Source organism: Eretmochelys imbricata, chromosome 3 (genome assembly GCF_965152235.1).
Source record: "Eretmochelys imbricata isolate rEreImb1 chromosome 3, rEreImb1.hap1, whole genome shotgun sequence".
Taxonomy (NCBI): Eukaryota; Metazoa; Chordata; order Testudines; family Cheloniidae; genus Eretmochelys; species Eretmochelys imbricata.
The window spans coordinates 191,160,315-191,179,781 of NC_135574.1; the positions used below are offsets into that span (position 1 = coordinate 191,160,315).

A 19,467-nucleotide genomic window follows, 5' to 3' on the forward strand; every position below is an offset into this window, starting at 1 on the left:
GTAAGTAGATGAGTTGATTTTAATGAAAAGGGGAGGCGACCTTGGGTATGAATTAAGGATAAAGTAATCCTACAGCCACATCCTAAAAGAATGCAGAAGGTGGGTGTGCCATAAGGGCACCTAATTCTCCCACCCGTCTTGCGGACATGATGGCAATGAGGAAAGTGCATTGATAAGTGTAACAAAGAGCAAGCTGCAAGGGATTCTAACAGTTTTTCCATGAGATGGCGCAGAACAAGGTTGAGGTCCCACATGGGTGTAGGGTTTCTTAGTGTGGAATAAGTCTTTTCTATGCCTTTAAGGAAGCGTTTGAACTTCAAGTGAGCAAATATAGTGACTCTGTCCACCTTGTCGTGGAAGGAGATCATGGCAGCCAAATGTACTCTGATGGAGCTTGTGGTTAGCCTCAATTTTTTAAGTCCCAATATATAGTTGAAAATCTCAGTAGGGGGGCCAACAATGGACAGAGCTATCTGTCCTGGCACCAGGTACAGAATTGTTTCCAGTTATGGATATATGTCTTTCTTCTGCATAGTCTCCGATTGTTCAGTAATATATCTTTAACTTCCTCAGAACAGTCCTTCTTGACCCTTGTCAGCCATGGAATAACCAGGCCTTGAGGTGGAGTACCGCGAGGTTGGGGTGACAGATGCGTCCCACAACTTGCGATAGAAGGTGAGACACTAAGGGAAGGGTTTGAGGGAATTTCACTGCCATGGTGCAGATATGGGAACCACATTTGTTTGGGCCATGTGGGTGCAATGAGAATGACCTCAGATTTGTCCTGCGCGATCTTTTGAATTGCTCTGCTTAGGACTGAAGTCAGGAAAAATACATATATCCGTGGCACCTTCTACTTTAGGAGGACAGCGTCACCTAGAGAGTGGTGTCACAATCTGGCCTGGGAGCAATATCGTGGACACTTGGAGTTCTGAGCTGTTGCAGATAGATCTATGGTGGGGAACCCCCACAGTATGAATATGGATTTGAGAATTCTGGGATCTATCTCCCACATATGGGTTTGTGAAAAATCCCTGCTTAGTAGGTTCACTGCTGTATTCTGACATCCTGGCAGATAGGATGCCGATATCTCTATGCTGTTGGTGATGCACAAATTCCAAAGGCGTATTGCCTCCGTACACAGGGAGTATAATCATGCTCCCTCTTGGCGATTTATATAGAACATGCATGCTATATTGTCCGTGAGGATCTTGATGACATTGTTCTTGATTAAAGGAAGAAAGCGCTTGCATACATTTCAGACTGCCCTTTGCTCCAGTAAGTCTACGTGCAGGTTGGACTCTGCTGGAGACCAGAGGCCTTGGATTGTATTGGTGTATAGATGTGCCCCAACCTACTAGGGAAGCGTCTATTGTGAATGTCATGGTTGGAGCTTTTCGTTGGAAAGGAACTCCTGAGCAGACGTTCTGTGGTTGTGTCCACCATATTAGCAAGTCTTTTACCCAGTGTGGCATTGTGAGGTGTCTGTTGAGAGAATGTCTGTGCTGTATATACATTTGTTTGAAGCCAGGCCTGAAAGCATCTCATGTAGAGCCTGGCATGTTGTACAACAAAAGTTGTTGCTGACATATGCCCCAGGAGTTGTAAGCATGTTCTGGCAGATGTGTGTGGGCTGTCCATCACCGTTGAAACAATGTGAGACAATTGAGGTACGCTCCTGTGAATTCCAACTTTTGGACAGGAATGAGTGTGGACTTTTGTACATTTATTTGCAATCCTAGGTCCATGAACAGGGTTGTGGTACTCTGGCGTTTATTCCTTTTTGCTGTGTTAGTGCCCTTATCAGGCAGTCGTCTAAGTATGGAAATATCACTCCTTGTCTGTGGAGGTGAGCTGCAATGGCAACGAGAAGCTTGGAAAAAACTCTTGGGGCCATGGAAAGACCAAAGGGTAGTACTCTGTATTGGAAATGCTGTTTCCCTAGGGTGAACATTGTGTTCTCATGAATTTGTTGAGTTTTCGTAAATCCAGGATGGGTCTCCACCTACCAGTCTTTTTCGGAGTTAGAAAGTAATGGGAATAAAAACCTCTCCCCCTGTGTTGTGATGGTACGGGTTCCACAGCACCCAATTGTTCAAGGTGGTTTATTTCCTGTTGTAACAGGTGCTCATGAGAAGGGTCCTTGAAGGGGGATGGGGAAGGGGAGCGGGTAAATGGGATAGAAATAAAGGGGATGAAGTAGCCCTTCTGGATAATCTCTAAAACCCATTTGTCTGTCATGATGGTGTTCCAGACTGGGTAGTATGGTGACAGACAGTCTCCGAATGGGCAAGGGTTTCTGGTTCTGGAATCAGAGACTGTGGAGGTTTCATGCCCTCGACCACATCTTCAAAATTATTGTCTGGAGGTTGATGGTTGAGACATCACAGGTTGAACTTGGTTCTGTCGACGTCTGTTCTGTTTTAGTTTATGCCGTTGGTCATACTGTCTTTGTGACTGGGAATATGGCGTGGGCCGGAATCTCTGATTGTAGAACCCATTCTGTTTCTTTTTGTTTGCAGGTACGTAAATGCCAAGGGTTTTCACACACACCCATGAGTCCTTCAGGGTATGTAGCGAGACATCGGTTTTGTCTGCAAATAATTTCTGTCCTTCAAAGGGTAAGTCCTCAACCATGGCCTGGACCTTCCTTGGGAATCCGGAGAGATGGAGCCAGGATGCACAGCACATGACAACTGATGTGGCAATGGATCATGCTGCCATGTCTGCAGAGTCAAGGGAAGCCTGGAGGGCTGTCCTGGCGACGAGAGACCCTTCAGAAATGTTTGCTTTGTACTGTTTCCTTTTTGTCACGTGGGACATTTTCAATAAAGGCTGACATCTTGGAGAACAGATTCTGTATATATTTTGCCAGCACGGCCGCATAATTTGGTGCAGGGTGTGTGAATAAAAATTCAGCTCCTTTTGCTGACACAATACTTTTTGTTAGACCTCTTACACGAGGGTGATGAAGTAGCTGGAGTCTGTCAGATGATTTTCGCAGGCTCCATATTAGCATCATTTACCTGCAGGGCTATCTTTGCTGTTGGGGATGCCTGGAGTATGTCAGTGAGCTTACGTTGGGCTTCTGCTAGTTGTGCCAATGAAATGTCTAGGGATTCAGCAACCCTTTTGAAGAGGTGCTGAAAGGATTTGAAATCATCCCCCGTAGTAGGGGGTGATGGCATTATGTTTTCGTCTGGCGACAAAGATGAGATGTGAGCAGGCGGCGACGTGTTCTGTTCAGCTGTGCGCTCAAGTTCCTCAGCATCTTCCTCTTGTGTTTCAGAGGGTGCCAGACAGCAGGTGAAGGGGAATGGGCTGTTCTGGACATCGGTGGGCTAGCTGGACTGCGGTTCTGGGCCCTAGACATTGCCCATGGATCCCAGTATGACCAGTTAGTTGGGAACAGTATAAGGGTGGTGCCCATAGGTGACCATATCATCCTCGTATATATGTAGGTGGTTGTTGACAAAATGGTCCTGGCTTTGGTAAGGAATGATGAGTATATATTACTGCATCATCCTCTTCTTCCTTGTCACTGGAGATGGGGGAGCTGATCTGCAGGGAGTAGTCAGCTGGCTAGGTAGGGATCTGGATGGTGTACCCTTGGTGCCAATTAGAGGAGATTCAGGTGCTGAAGCCACTACCAGGTCCGCATGTCTCATGAACTCCTGTGGTATCGTGAGGCTCGGTGCCAGGGATGGCATTGTGGACAGCACGGGAGCATGAGTTGAAGCAGCTGGTGCCAAGGATTTAGAGCTGTGCGGCACAGGTACCATTGTACCACTCGGTATTGAGATCTTCTTTGGCTCTGTGCGTGCCGAGCTGGAAGGTTTCTCTTTGCTATGTGAACCTCCATTACAGTGTGCCCACATAGGGTCTTTAGCTCTTTGGGAACACTGAGTGCCGGAGGTTCCCAGTGCCTCGTGGTCCGATGCTCTCGGTATCGGGGCAGATTTTTCCATTGGAGATGACTTTTGTTTAGGCGATTCTCAGTGCAGAGATGTCTGTGACTGCTTTTTGGTAGCCTTTCTAGGAGTAGGCTCCTTGGCAGCTGAAGTTGAAGCAGAGACCCTGTCAGAGGCTGCCATTGGCAACTGCTGGCCAGGGGGTGACCTGGACTCAGAGTCAGTGGCTGGTCTGAGGGATTTCTCCATCATGAGGAACTTCTGTTGGAGATCCCTGGCTTTTCTTGCCCTAGCTGTCAATTTTCTGCAGCATGGGCACTTTTGAGTAACGTGTGTCTTGCCATGGCAGCGGACACACTGAGCCTGGCCGTCAGAAACCGGTATGGATAGTCTGCAAGCCAGGCAGCGTTTAAAACCAGGTGCGCTGGGCATGCTTGAGGGAGCGGTCTCTTAAGAGAAAAAAAAACAGGGGTAAACCCTGTTGAGGTAAAGGCTGTATGCCTGCTGAGGAGGCAAAGGTAGATAGGGAAGATAAAGGAAAAACTTTTTTTTTAATTTAAGAAATTAAAGTAAGTCAATAGATATGGAAACTAACTACAACTAAGCTAACCTATCACTATAAACTAACTACTATAAATCTTATCTGAGGTAAGAGACGGCACTGCTGATTTCTCTGACTCAAGCCAAAGGTGGTAGAGAAGGAACTGGGGGACGGTTGGCTGCACACCGCTATGTAACCACTCAGACCGGCGCAAGATGGCTACGGCCCAACCAGGCACTGTTACCACAAATCTCCGATCATTCTTTACCCCCCGCTTTAAAAAAAAACAGAACATTAAAAGTCTGAACTACTACCACCACCGAAGAGGGGAGGTCCCCCCTGAAAAGAGTGGGAAGCAGGATATAGAGGTTCTTTTCTTTCTCTTTTTTTATTCCAATGGGATAAACGGAAACTCTAACTATTAAGGGAAATAAAAGAACTATAAGCAACTACTACTTATGGTAATGACGCAGAGAATGAAGAGACAACTGCTCACTCAGTTTGAGGCCAAAGGTTGTCGAGAAGGAACTTTGGGTGGTTCGCCTGCACAGAGCTAGATAGCCTTGATGCAACCTCTCGAGGGAGAGGACATGTGTGGGCCGAATGAACACTTTTACCCAAAATCTCTGATTAGAGGCGCAGGGGCGCAGATACACCTATAGTGGAGCACCCAGAGGGACATTACTAGAAGAACCGAAAGTTCTGAGTCAGAATGCTTCTCCACATATTGTACAGGAGGTGACAACCCCTCTTCCTGAATAGTAAAAGTCATAAGCAGTCAGTGACCCAGCAGATCTAGATACCAAAGTGAGTCTGGAGGTTGCAAGGAAGGCTCATTTGGTACCATGAGGTCTTTACAGTACTGGAACTCCTGAGATACCAGGCCACAACAGAGCTTGGTACAGCAACCAAGGTTGTTCCTGATGCCGTTGTCAGAGGCGCTGGTGTCAGTACCAAGGGAACTGTGGATTCCAACGAGGCCGCTCTCTTGGTAGCAGTAGTGGTTTTTGACTCTGTGTCCTTTACCACCGAGGTACAGGACTTAGATGAAGACTTAGAGTGCTTCACAGTACCTGAGTATTCAGAGCCTCATAATATGCCTCTTGGGGCCTGAGGTCTCCAGTGACCTAAATCTCTTTGAGGAGGAACTCTCTATTCTGGTCCTCTTATCCCACTCCAGTCTTTGAGTGGGAAGCTCTCTGTATTGCTGGAGCGGTTATTGGTACCTCACTTGTGCAGAGTACCAGAGACCAGGTCTCGACGCTGCCTTCCTCTTGAAAGATCTTGGGGACCATGCTGTTGTCAGAGCACTAACAGAAACAGAAGGTCCTTGTACAGGGGGGTTCTCTGTACCAAGGTCCAAAGCCAGTCTTAAGGCTTGCGCCATCATTAAAAATCTATACCTAATTTCCCTGTTTTTACAGGATCTTCCCTTAAAAGAAGTGCAAATCTTGCACTTCCTGAGGATATGAGTCTCCCAAGCAACATATACAGTGAATATCTGTCACTGACTGGAATAGCCTCTCAATAGGAGAAGCACCTTTTAAAACCTGGGGAGCCCAGCATCTCAGATAGAAGAAAAAAGCCTTCTGGACCCTTCACAATAGGAGAAAATAGAAAAGTGTGTGTGTGTGAGAGAGTGTGTGTGTGTGTGTATATTTATTTATTTATGAAAAAGAAAAACAGGAACAACAGTTCCAACAACTATAAGGTACTAATATTCTACAACTACTAAATAACTAACAGTATCTATAATTATAAAGAGAAAACAGGCACACACTAAACTCCATCTCTGGCTGAAAGCGTCTGAGAAGAAACCAAGGGCAGTTCACTCGCACAGTCCTATTTAGCCTCAGTACTGGGCACAAGGATGTATACAGTGCATGTGCTGGCCAAACAGGCGCTGCTACCAAAAACCTACAACCAGAGGTGCAGGGCGCACACGTACCTGAAGTAGGGCACCCACAGGGACACTACTTGAAGAATTCGCAATTTCAGTAACCTACTGTACAAAGAAAAATGTACAGCCATCTAAATGTCATTTTTCAATAAATGCGCATATACCAACAATGTTATATTTTGAAAGTGATATTTATTTTTTCAGTCCCCAGAAACGACAACAATATTATCTATATTCTGTAAAAATTATGAGCAAAGGATCATAGAATAGAAAAGACCAATTTTAAGGGAAGTTTTCAAATTGCTTGCTCTCACTTAGGGCATGTCTACACTTATCTCCGGAGCGATCGATCCAGCGGGGGTTGATTTATCGCGTTTAGTGAAGACACAATAAATCGACCACCAAGCACTCTCCTGTCGACTCTGGTACTCCACTGGAGCAAGAAGCGTATGCGGAGTCGATGGGGGAGTGTCAACAGTCGACCTACCACAGTGAAGACACCGCAGTAAGTAGCTCTAAGTACGTCGACTTCAGCTACGCTATTTTTGTAGTTGAAGTTGTGTAACTTAGACCAACTTAGCTTGCCTCCCCATCCCAAGTGTAGACCAGGCCTTAGTCAGGTGTTGAAATGGAGTAAGGAGTTCCCTGCATGTACGACCTGCAAAAAGCCTCAGCAAAATAGCAACCCAGCTAACTAAGATGCTCTCTATGAGTATGCAAGTTCTCCAAAAAGATCTCTATGTACACAAATTAGTCTTGTATAAATGTCAGTATTCATGAGGGAGTTTGGGGTTTTATCTTTTTATTTATGTAAGAAACACTAGACAAAGTTATTTGATGGAAATATATTGTAGCGGCTCTACATTACTTTTTAAATAAATATCTATAATGTTGGCTGTAATGTTATACATTTATTTAAAATAGCACAATTTTCAGTTTAATTCAGGAGCAAAAATTTCATCAAATGCAAGTTACCACACAATATTCTATTACTGGATTTGGAGTTACATTGACTTTGGCTGAACTTAAAATACTCATAATAATCAATCTCACAAAACCAAAAGAAAACAAAGACCCATTTTAATGAATGTAAATTAACTGTACCTACCTGACTGGCATCTTTTACATGTATGTTATCAATCAGTTTGCACAGCAACCAAAAATATTCCTTACAACCAGATCGTAACACTGGTTCCTCTTCATAATCCTCTATCTGTGAAAAGAAACGCCTTTTTATTCACAAATCTGCCTGACAAAAAACTTGCTTAACTTAAACTGTGATAAAACAAGATGATAAATCCATTAACTGCTATAGGACTTATTACTTTTGACTTAAATGAGAATGATGGAAAGCAGTTGCAATTCATCTTTAACATAAAGCTGCAATGAAAAGTTAAATTCTTACCCGGACAGGTTTCAATGCCTGAGCATCAGGAAGAAATTTTAATAATGTTGATGCAGCCAGTAGCAGAAAGGATCGATTAATTGAGTCTGCCCCATCCAAACCACAGAGAGATAATTTGTACAGACCATTACAGGACTCATGGCGAACTGCAGTCTTCAAGAAAAAAAATTTCATATAAAATCAAATTGTTAAAATAATACTGCATATGCTATTTCCTTTTTCACTTTTGTCTAATATATGTACATACATAACAGTTCTCCAAACACTATTAGACAACTTAGGCAGAGTATATTTCTATGGAAGTATCTTTTATAAAGTGTGGAGGCGTCCAAACTATCTAAAAACTACAAACTAACTACTAAAACTACAAGAACTATTTACACTAAAATTGTCAGAAAAAAACACTAAGAGAAGGATTGCCAAACAATGAGGAGTTCCAGCAACCATCAAGGGAGGTAAGAAGGAACTGAGGGGAGCAGGTCGGCTGGGCCCTTTATAACGACGCTATGAGCATGCGACACCAGAGGGTGCTGGAGCCAACCCTAAAGATACCACAAAGGGAAAAAATTCTGGCAGCTGTGCCGGGGTGCGCACACACACCTACACTGGAATGGACAAGTGCAAGCACTTGAAGAAGAGCAGGAGTTTATAATGGAAACTGATTAACTGTACACCTTTAACTGTATATGTTGCAACTGGCACTTGCTATATTTTGACTAAAAAAGAAAGGTTGAACAGTCTTTTTTAAAAAAACAACAAGGAGTCCGGTGGCACCTTAAAGACTAACAGATTTATCTGACCATAAGCTTTCGTGGGTAAAAACCTCACTTCGAGTTTTTACCCACGAAAGTTTATGCTCAAATAAATCTGTTAGTCTTTAAGGTGCCACCGGACTCCTTGTTGTTTTTGTGGATACAGACTAACACAGCTACCCCATGAGTCTTTTTTAAGTAATAGCATCAGTATGCAACACACTCCTCTGAATTCTGATGGAGTAACATCAAATGACACTAGGGCTGGATTTTGTCCATATGAATTATTAACTAATATGCAATGATCTTTCCATTATCTTACCTCTGGAATAAGAAGGGTAAGTTTCTTTAGCCAATCTTGTAAATGATCACTATCTGCCAGGCTGGATTTCACCAAAGAACAGCAGTGGGCCCAACTCACCAAGAGCCACATTGAATAATGAGTAACTAAAGGGATAAGAGGTGGAATAAAGTCACCATGTAATTTCTACATTAAAAAGCTTTTTGGGTTGAACAGTCACAAAGGACAAAAGCATATAACATCTCTCTCTCACTTGTGATAATGAGTGACAAAGGACCCTCATTTTGGCATTTAGGATGCCACCAAAGCTGAAGTAATATATCCATTTGGTTACTATATGTTGGTTCTCTTTCTTAATTACACTATACTAATGAGACATCATTCTGAGGCACAATTCCTTCCCTGCTTCCTCACTGCTCAAGAGGTGGGAGGTAATTTGCTGCTAGACCATATCAGCACTAAATTATGGCACTCCCTGAACCAGCTCAGCTTTCCCTACTCCTCTCTTCCCACCAGCTAAGGGCCAATTTCTGGCAGGTGATACACACAGGATGTCAGAATTCTGGCTCCAAAATCTACAGATACACCACTCTCAGGCCCTTGGTGACAGGATACAGAGGAGGAGTCCAGAACAGGACCTAAGGCTAAGGGGAGATGCCTGTGTATTTGTGAACATACAAGCTGTAACTTGACAATGGCTCCTATACAAAGAATTCTCACAGGAATAATCTTAGGGAGGTATGGGGGGATTGCTGGTGGAGTCAAAGACTGCTGCCAGTCAAAATACAGGTGAATATTCATATCACTTTTACAGTCTTAATGTGAACCTATTTGGAAGGCAACAATTCCCCCAAGCAGCTCTCTCAGGCAGGACTCTTCTGTAGACTGAGCCTCGGGTTGAAGCTTTGTACTTATCTAAAAGAAGCTCCAGGGGAGATTTGTGGTGCAAATACTATCTGCCTTGCTCTGGGGATGTGAATCCCCACCTAGGGCAAAGCAGCTCCAGTGACACAAGGGAACACACAGAATCATAGAATATCAGGGTTGGGAGGGACCTCAGGAAGTCATCTAGTCCAACCCCTTGCTCAAAGCAGGACCAATCCCCAACTAAATCATCCCAGCCAGGGCTTTGTCAAGCATGACCTTAAAAACCTCAAAGGAAGGAGATTCCATCACCTCCCTAGGTAACCCGTTCCAGTGCTTCACTACCCTCCCTCCTAGTGAAAAAGTTTTTCCTAATATCCAACCCAAACCTCCCCCACTGCAACTTGAGACCATTACTCCTTGTTCTGTCATCTGAGAACAGTCTAGAGCCATCCTCTTTGGAACCCCCTTTCAGGTAGTTGAAAGCAGCTATCAAATTCCCCCCTCATTCTTCTCTTCTGCAGACTAAACAATTTCAGTTCCCTCAGCCTCTCCTCATAAGTCAAGTGTTCCAGTTCCCTAATCATTTTTGCTGCCCTCCGCTGGATGCTTTCCAATTTTTTCACATCCTTCTTGTAGTGTGGGGCCCAAAACTGGACACAGTACTCCAGATGAGGCCTCGCCAATGTCCCTCGATCTGCTGGCAATGCCCCTTCTTACACAGCCCAAAATGCCACTGGCCTTCTTGACAACAAGGGCACACTGTTGACTCATATCCAGCTTCTTGTCCACTGTAACCCCTAGGTCCTTTTCTGCAGAACTGCTGCCTAACCATTCGGTCCCTAGTCTGTAACGGTGCATGGGATTCTTCCGTCCTTTCAACTGCATTAGCTGGGATGAATCAAACCCATGGTCTGTAATAGTTGTATGATATTTTTGCTATGATCAATTAATAAAAATTAACTATTTTCTACAGCACTAACCTTCATGTCTTGACCTGTGATCAGACTGAGCTTTCAACACCCTGTGCAGGAAGAAAATCAAACCAATTAAATGTTACTACAGAACAAAATAAATATATTATACCTGAAAATGTAAGAACTGAAAATGTACTTTTCTCATATTCACTTAAAATATATTCTTCCTCTCATAAAGTATAATTTTAAAAGTAATTTTACTCTCAGATGTGACTATAATGGCATTATAGGATTCCATGTTTATTGTCACTCAATAGCTTCCACATAAATTCATTTCAGTTTATAAATAAGACAGTTTTTCTAACTATTGGGCCTGAAAACTCAAGCTGGAATCAAAAAGTAAAGGTGCTTTTCTTTCTGGTGCTACCACATATTACCAACAATTGTAAGTTTTTTGATACAACCTTATACAACAAATACAGAAGGTACATCTAAATAAGCCAAAACAATAACTGTCAAAATGTAGTCCTCAGGTGGCATCGTACGTAAGTGTACACACACATTATCAACACCAAATAGCGAATGGGCACAGGAAAAGCACACATAGCGTTCAAGCAAATTTATTTTAATCTTTTCTCCTTCATACTGTCCTGTAATCAAGACCTGTAACAGCTGCAGAGAGTGCACAGAAGTGGCTCTGGGAGGCGAGATGGTTCATGAAAGGATCATACTGTGGTCCATCATGTGAAATAAGTTTGAGAACCACTTGCCTAAATTAATGAGAGGAACTATACAACCATAGTTTAGTTTATGTTTCATACCCTTTATTCATTTCTGACCTTTGAAAAACCATAGATTTAAGTTTAAAGCTATCATGAAAATGCATAAATTTTTTAAACCTTACTATATAAATAAAAAGTTATTGTACCTAGGCGCCAAGTTGTCATACGTATAAGCAACTGACATAAGTCGCTGAATCAAACTTGTTCCCTGGACAAGTACAAGGAATACCTTTAAAAATTGAAGTTAAAAGAAAAAAGTTAATATAACAATGGGGTTAGATTATACACATTATGTCAATTTTAAAACAAACCAAAAACTGCATGGGTGAGTGACTATACGAGACACACTGGCAGTAAACACACAGTTTTGCATTGTAATTCTCACTTATAGCAGGACCAAAATCCCTATCTTCCAACAGTTCACTGTTTTTAACATTATTAATATTAATATGTTGTCCCCTTTAGCATGTAAAATATAATATGAAAACCAAGCTTAAAAAAATGTTACTGTTGGGGTGGAAGAATAATAGGGACTTAACAGGTAGGTTCTAGCACTGTTCAACACCAGGTGTGATGGGCCATCTTCCAAAGCAGGAATTGATGGAGGAAACAAAACATAAAAACAATGAGGAGTACGGTGGCGCCTTAACAACTAACAGATTTATTTGGGCATAAGCTTTCATGGGTAAAGAACCCACTTCTTCAGATGCATGGATCACGAAAGCTTATGCCCAAATAAATCTGTTAATCTTTAAGGTGCCAGCGGAATCCTTATAGTTTTTGTGGATACAGACTAACTCGGCTACCCCTCTGATACTTGAAACAAAACATAAAAAGTAATCATCAGAAACATTCAGAAATACCCATTTACTCTGTGTCTTTGGGACATTCTGCACATAAACTTGAAAGTCTACCTTTTTTAAAACTGCACGTCTTTAATCTAATTTTAGTTAATTATGTTATTTCCTGATATGTCGTTTAGATTCATTTTTTAATAATTGTTTTTCAATACGCTATTTCCTCATTTGATTAAAAAGTAATAATATTTTTCACTTCACATCCCCCTTTGATTGATAAAAGAAAACATCTCCCCTACAGCATGTGGGTATTTGTATGTATATATAGTTTGTTTCTTACCTCTGTGAGACGAGGTATATGAAGGCCCTTTACATGATCTCCTGCCGTCTTCCTTGATTTCCCTGGCCAAGTTCTTTTCCTGTGACTCTCTGCTACACCAGACCAGGCAAAGACATCATGATAAGCTAAATCCAAATCTGAGGGATCTACTGCAAACTGGCATATCAACTTCAGCAAGCAAGCAAGACAGTCTAGCTGCCACTGTGGATAAGAAGAAAATGCAATTTTCCATTTTCACAAATTCTAGTAATTCTTTGTCTATTTTGGAACTTGAAACACAAAACGTAAATGTCCTACAAAGCTAACAACTAAAGCACTAATTGGCAAGAGCTAACAAGACTTGTACTAGACATTACAGAAACTGGGGCTGGTATTAAAATCTTTTATTTCTTACAAAGAGAGTATTTTCAAGAACTAGTCCAAATTACAGGTACAGTTACGAGATGATATGATATTCTGTGCAGAAGATTCAGTTTTACAGCCTACAGCATTTTAGGCACTTACATTTAACTCAGAAAGCAATATTTAACATGGTTTGTTACTCTTTTAAATTAAACAATTACTTATGTAGAGACAAACTACATTAAAAATACCGTTTTGTATTGTAATGTCACAAAGAGATGAAAACTTCTGATTCACTCAGTAATTTCTGATTTTTTGTTCCTCCTATTTCCTTCTGGGACTCTGATCTCCAAGATCTCACATGTACTATTACTCCTGCATGTACATTTGCCCAGCACAACCAGCAGGAGTTGTACGATACAAGCGAAACTGACACAATCATAGGCCCAGATCGTACAAACAGATACACTAGCATAGCTCTCTATACCCATTCAGAATCCCACTGAATCTATAAGACTTTGCACACGTGCAGGAGTCTACACTAGAATATTTATTTGCAGGATCAGTGCCTTAGTTGCAATTTGCCACTCCTCCCCTTGCAAACCTAAATGCAAGATCAACTAAGGCACTAATAGACTCTTCGGCTTATGCTGGGAATGGAGAGAAATACACAGCATTCTCCCTTCTCCTGACACTGCTCCAGAGAGAAAAGGAGTACTTGTGGCACCTTAGAGACTAACCAATTGATTTGAGCATGAGCTTTCGTGAGCTACAGCTCACTTAGCGAGCTGTAGCTCACGAAAGCTCATGCTCAAATCAATTGGTTAGTCTCTAAGATGCCACAAGTACTCCTTTTCTTTTTGTGAATACAGACTAACACGGCTGTTACTCTGAAACCTGCTCCAGAGAGAGCACCAACAGATGCGAAGCATCATGAGAGAGTTAGAGAAGTGTATATCACAAGTATTTATACAGATTTGAAAGAGAAAAAAACTGAAAAAACAAAGCTCAAAAATATTCTCCTTCCATAAAAAATAAAGCTACTTTTTTTAAGTGTGAGATACTTTAAATATCCTAAACACTGAAACATACACAAGCCATGACACTTTATATTTACAACATGACAAAATGCTCACACTGAAAACAAACAGATAAAACAAACTCAGTCTAACAAACACAGACTGAAAAGAAATCCAAACTGCAAAGTAATATCCAACATAAGGAGAGTTTATCTCACATTAATGGATAGATGAATAGTGATGATAAGATACAGAATTTCATAGAATCATACAACTAGAAGGGAATTCAAGAGGTAACTCTATCCCAGTCCCCTGCAGTCAAGGCAGGACTCAGCATTATCTTATCTCTAAAGGCGTTTAACCTATTCTTAAAAACCTCCCGTGACAGAGATTCCACAATCTCCCAAGACAATTTATCCCAATGCTTAACTACCCTGAAACTTCGGAAGTTTTTCCTAATATCCAACCTAAACCTCCCTTGCTGCAATTTAAGCCCATTGGTTCCTGCCCTATCCTCAGAGGTTAGAAAGAACAATTTTTCTCCCTCCTCCTTGTAACAATCTTTTATGTCCTTGAAAACTGTTATCATGTCTACCCTTCAGTCTTCTCTTCTCCAGACTAAAGAAACTCAATTTTTTTCAGACTTCCCTCATGGGGCAGCTTGGTATCATCTGCAAACTTTGTAAGTGTACTCTCTATCCATTATTTAAATCACTAGTGAAGATACTGAACAGAACTGGAAGCAGGAGTGATCCCTGCAGTACCCCATGCAAAATGTCCTTCCAGCTTGACTGTGAATCACTGATAACTGTGCTCTGGGAACAGTTTTCCAACCAGTTATGCGCCCACCTTATAGTGGATAGATGAATAGGGAATTATATTTCCCTAATTTGTTCATGAGAAGATCATGCAAGACAGTATCAAAAGCCCTAAAGTCAAAATAGACAGCATCTACTGCTTCCTCTCTATCCACAAGGCTTGTTACTCTGTCAAAGAAAGCTATTAAGTTGGTTTGACATGATTTGTTCTTGACAAATCCATGCTGATTGTTACTTATCACCTTATTAACTTCTAGGTATTTGCAAATTGATTGCTTAATTATTTGCTTCATTATCTTTCCAGGTACTGAAGTTAAACTGATTGGCCTATTATTCCCCAAGATTGTACTTATTCCCCTTTTTATAGATTGGCTCTATATTTGCCCTTTTACAGCCGTCTGGAATCTCTACCATCTTCCATGAGTTTTCAAAGATAATCACTAATGGCTCAGACATCTCCTCAGTCTGCACCTTGAGTATTCTTGGATGTATTTCATCAGGCCCTGATGATTGGAAGACATCTAATTTGTCTAAGTAATTTTTAACTTGTTCTTTCCCTATTTTAGTCTCAGATCCTACCTCATTTTCTCTGGCATTCACTATGTTAGACATCCAATCACTACTAAACTTTCTAGTGAAAATGGAAACAAAATGAAATGAATGAACAAAATATATTAAATGGACTAACACCAGTGTGCACTGTTAGGGAATTTCCTTATAAACCCCTTGACTGTAGTGGTAGTGATTTCTCTCAGTGCCAACAATGGGTTATGTACCAAGAAATAAACACAATACTGCTTTAAAGTAAGATTGAGAAGTACAGGTTTCCCCTTGAAACCACTGATCAACCCCCCTTTTAAATATACTTTTGTTTTCCAATATTCTGACCATGTTATTGCAAACTTAAGCTCTGATCCCATAGTCAGGTCTGTGCAGATGCAAAGCTCCGCATGTATGAATCCAGAAACTAGTTTTCAATCTGGGCGTTGGGGGGGGGGGGGGTGTATTATTTTTTAGTTCTACAAACCAGCACATTTTTTCTTAGGACTACAGAAAAAAATAATAAATAAAATAACATACAGAAAAGATATAAAAGTGTGGTCACAAAATAGCAAAAAGTCAGAATGATAAAAATAGTAATGTTTTTAAAAGGGAGATTAAAACTGCAATTATTCCAACAATTTACATTTCCCAAAAAAAGAATACTACATTGTACAATTAGTGTTTATTGGCATCCATTTAGCAGCTGGTTTGTATCCATTACAGATGGAAGCACTCAATAAACAACTTTCAATGCACAATAATTGGCTTATCAGCAATACTTTTCATTGTTCATTTTATATTGTTCATTTCTTCTCTTTTTTCTACAGAAAAGGTGCAAGTAAATATAAAAAAGGCTGCTAGCAATGGAAGCACTCAAATGGGATAACTATCTTATAGCTGGTAAACACTGACTTGTCACCTACCACAGTCCATGGTTCCTGCTCTTTAGGCTCTAGAATTCCCGAATTAAAAATTTCTAACAATTGTTGAAGCCCTCCAGCAGCAACAAACTGTAAGTAAATTACGATAATGTAAGAAAAATCAGATACATAATGTATTTAAAACTCCTTGTCTAAGTTACAAGATACACAATTAAAATCAGAAATAAAACACTGATAAATTATGCTGTTACTTATTTTTTTAAGGACATGAGAAAAATTTGCATAAAAATATAATAAACTGAGAGGCGTGACTTTTGGCAAAAAACACTGAAATTAGATAAGAATTTTATTTTTCATTAATCATTTAGGCCCAGGAACTGGGATTTCCTGACAGTGTCCCTAATGCAAAAAGTATAATGTGCTAATGATATGAGCTTGAAATCGAGAGACTCCAAGGAGTGAAACAAAATATTAAAATCTTATACTAACTTAAAAGAACTTTCATTTTATGTCATTTTGAAAAATCTACACTACATATTACAAAATACTTAAGTAAATCAAACCTTGCAGCTCCAGGTGTTTTTACTATTTTCTATTTGATCTTCACTCGAATCATCTGAGTCTGGATAAAGGTCACTATAACTTCCCTGAGGATAAACAGAAAAATAAATTACTGTATCAATACTAGAATTTAAAGTAATAAACATTTCACCCATAAGAATTTAGAAACAAAAACATTTATTTTTCTACTACATAAGAAGAAGTTATATTACCGTAGACTCTCGCCTTATTCTTCTGTTAGGCTTGCCCAAAGCTTCAATGATTTCAAGTGCATACAAAAGTTTATGGGCACTTTTTATTCGCAGGAGATCCTTCCAACTAAATCCATCATTACCCTTAAAAAAAGTTAAGAAAATTAAATCCAATGTTGGCCTGACCATAGAGGCAAAAGTAATTGCATTTTTGAAGAGACAATGGCAAGTAATTTGAAGAGACAATGGCAAAACAGATCCTAGTTCAAGCTTGCACAGTTACAAAATCTATCATAATATCTAAACAACAATTTAAGTTCTATTTTTAAAGTATTTTAAACATGTGTACATTGGGATTATATGACAGCTTTCCCTCTCCCTGCCTTCACTAAATCTTGGGAGAACCTCTGCAGGCCCATTTATAAATTTGTGAAGGGTATGATGACTGCTGGTTAGCACAGCAGAGAATGGATAACCTATTCTTTTCTACCCACCCTTCCTCCCGGTCTCTTCAACACGTATTCAATATGCTAGATTCCTGAGTTTCAAAACATGATTGTTACATTAAAAGACCATCAAAAAGGCAAACAGGAAAGCAGAATCAGACCCCACTACTTAATCCAACCTAATCAAAGAATAAAATAATCTGTCCAATTAATTTTATCCAGGGAAAATCAAACATTTTGACCCCTGCAGCCAGCTTCTCTCTTTGCCGTTAACATCTACTTACTTGCTGACACGAACAGTTACAAGAGGATTGCTGGCAAAGTAAGGAAATTCTTCCATTTAGCCAAATACATTTTTGCTAGCAAAAATCCCAGTAGTTTTGCCTCTTACAATTCTTTCATTTAAATTTGTTTTGTTCTTAGTGTTTTATTTTCCTCAGGTACATTCAATCACAATTAAAGAGCGATCTTCCAGAACTCTTATTCACAATTTCCTCAGTCAGCTACAATTAGGGGGGACCCTCACATACCTGAACTTTTTACTGCCCATTAACAGGTACTGAAATGATAACCCAACATTTTATTTTCATTAGCAATCATCTCTGAAACATCAGAAAACATGTTACTATACACATTCAACTGTGTACGTACATGTGGTTGGTTCATACTGGAAAGTTGCTTAAAATTCACACATTTGCTCTTTTTACATTAAAAATGCTCAGAAGTACTTCAGAATTCAAGATACTTATTCAAGATAATTATCCCAACAACATTTACCCCCAAAAAAGTATAACTGAAATTGAATCATATGTTACCCAACAAGAAAAGGAGTACTTGTGGCACCTTAGAGACTAACCAATTTATTTGAGCATGAGCTTTCGTGAGCTACAGCTCACTTCATCAGATGCATACTGTGGAAACTGCAGCAGACTTTATATATACACAGAGAATATGAAACAATACCTCCTCCCACCCCACTGTCCTGTCCCACATATTCTCTGTGTATATATAAAGTCTGCTGCAGTTTCCACGGTATGCATCTGATGAAGTGAGCTGTAGCTCACGAAAGCTCATGCTCAAATAAATTGGTTAGTCTCTAAGGTGCCACAAGTACTCCTTTTCTTTTTGCGAATACAGACTAACACGGCTGTTACTCTGAAACCTGTCATCATGTTACCCAACATCCTCCACATTGTTTTAACAAAATATAAAATTCTAAATTCTCTCCCATTCAAAATTATTACAAAAAAATTCACACCTCAATTAATGCCAGTTTTTAATTTAACCTAATCTAAGCACACCCAGAACAGTGGGTGGTTGCTTGCTATTGTATTTTATAATTATGCAAAGCTGGAGTGGGGGATTTAAAACAAGGCACCTGGAAGGCAAATAATACTGTAAGACTCAGTTTTAAAGCCACATAAAATTTGGAGGCTAGAGTTCAAGAATATTGCTTTAGGATCAAGTATATCTGAGGTTATTTACTTCTAAAATGAAACCCACAGAATTCTTGAAAAAAAAGTAATAAATTGCTTCAACCTGCTTTGTACAACTCAAGATGTATGAGATTTAATTTCTACATGAACCAGTAAAGTCACCAGAGATAACATTCACTAATCATTTAACTTATTTAATTCTTATTAAATAAAACCCATTACCTTTAAAGACACAAATCAGGAAATTAAATTAGAAAAGCTACAGGCTTCTTTTGATTTTTATTTCAACAAAGTAAGAGAAGAATAAGTGAAAATGTCCCCTCTTTATTTATTTTCTCACTATACCCAAGACAAAGCCAGAGAATATATATGTCTCTATGACCTGTCCTGATTTATTATTATTGAAACTGTTCTGCCTTTCATTCAAGACAATGTCCCCCTTGCAGAAATTGGTTATTTTTTACTTAACTCTGTTGGATCAATCATCATTCAATTTGGGGTAAACTGTAAAAAGTCTAACTGAATTGCAGATTATATACATTTAAAACAAACACTGTTGGCTGACCTGTTCATCTGAAATATTTTGGAATGCCTGTAACATGTTAGGACATGTAGGTAGAAGCATTAACAGTTCCCAGACACGTCTGGACAGGTTTTCTGCATGAAGGTGGAGTTCTTCACATCTTGCACTCTAACATACACAAAAAAATCTATTACTAT

The 19,467-nt window shown here is 40.1% G+C and overlaps 1 protein-coding gene across 4 annotated transcripts in view; it reads right to left on the bottom strand.

Moving 5' to 3' along the window:
• USP34 (ubiquitin specific peptidase 34) overlaps positions 1 to 19,467 on the bottom strand; it is a 274,188-nt gene that overhangs the window by 103,123 nt on the left and 151,598 nt on the right. For all 4 annotated transcript variants that reach the window (XM_077813985.1, XM_077813986.1, XM_077813988.1 and 1 more), the window contains 10 exons: positions 19,313 to 19,438; positions 16,887 to 17,009; positions 16,677 to 16,760; positions 16,156 to 16,242; positions 12,511 to 12,711; positions 11,520 to 11,602; positions 10,658 to 10,698; positions 8,832 to 8,956; positions 7,758 to 7,910; positions 7,461 to 7,565 (listed from right to left, as the gene is read on the bottom strand). In XM_077813985.1, the coding sequence (XP_077670111.1) occupies positions 7,461 to 7,565; positions 7,758 to 7,910; positions 8,832 to 8,956; positions 10,658 to 10,698; positions 11,520 to 11,602; positions 12,511 to 12,711; positions 16,156 to 16,242; positions 16,677 to 16,760; positions 16,887 to 17,009; positions 19,313 to 19,438 (1,128 nt within the window). The remainder of the gene's footprint in view (positions 1 to 7,460; positions 7,566 to 7,757; positions 7,911 to 8,831; positions 8,957 to 10,657; positions 10,699 to 11,519; positions 11,603 to 12,510; positions 12,712 to 16,155; positions 16,243 to 16,676; positions 16,761 to 16,886; positions 17,010 to 19,312; positions 19,439 to 19,467) is intronic.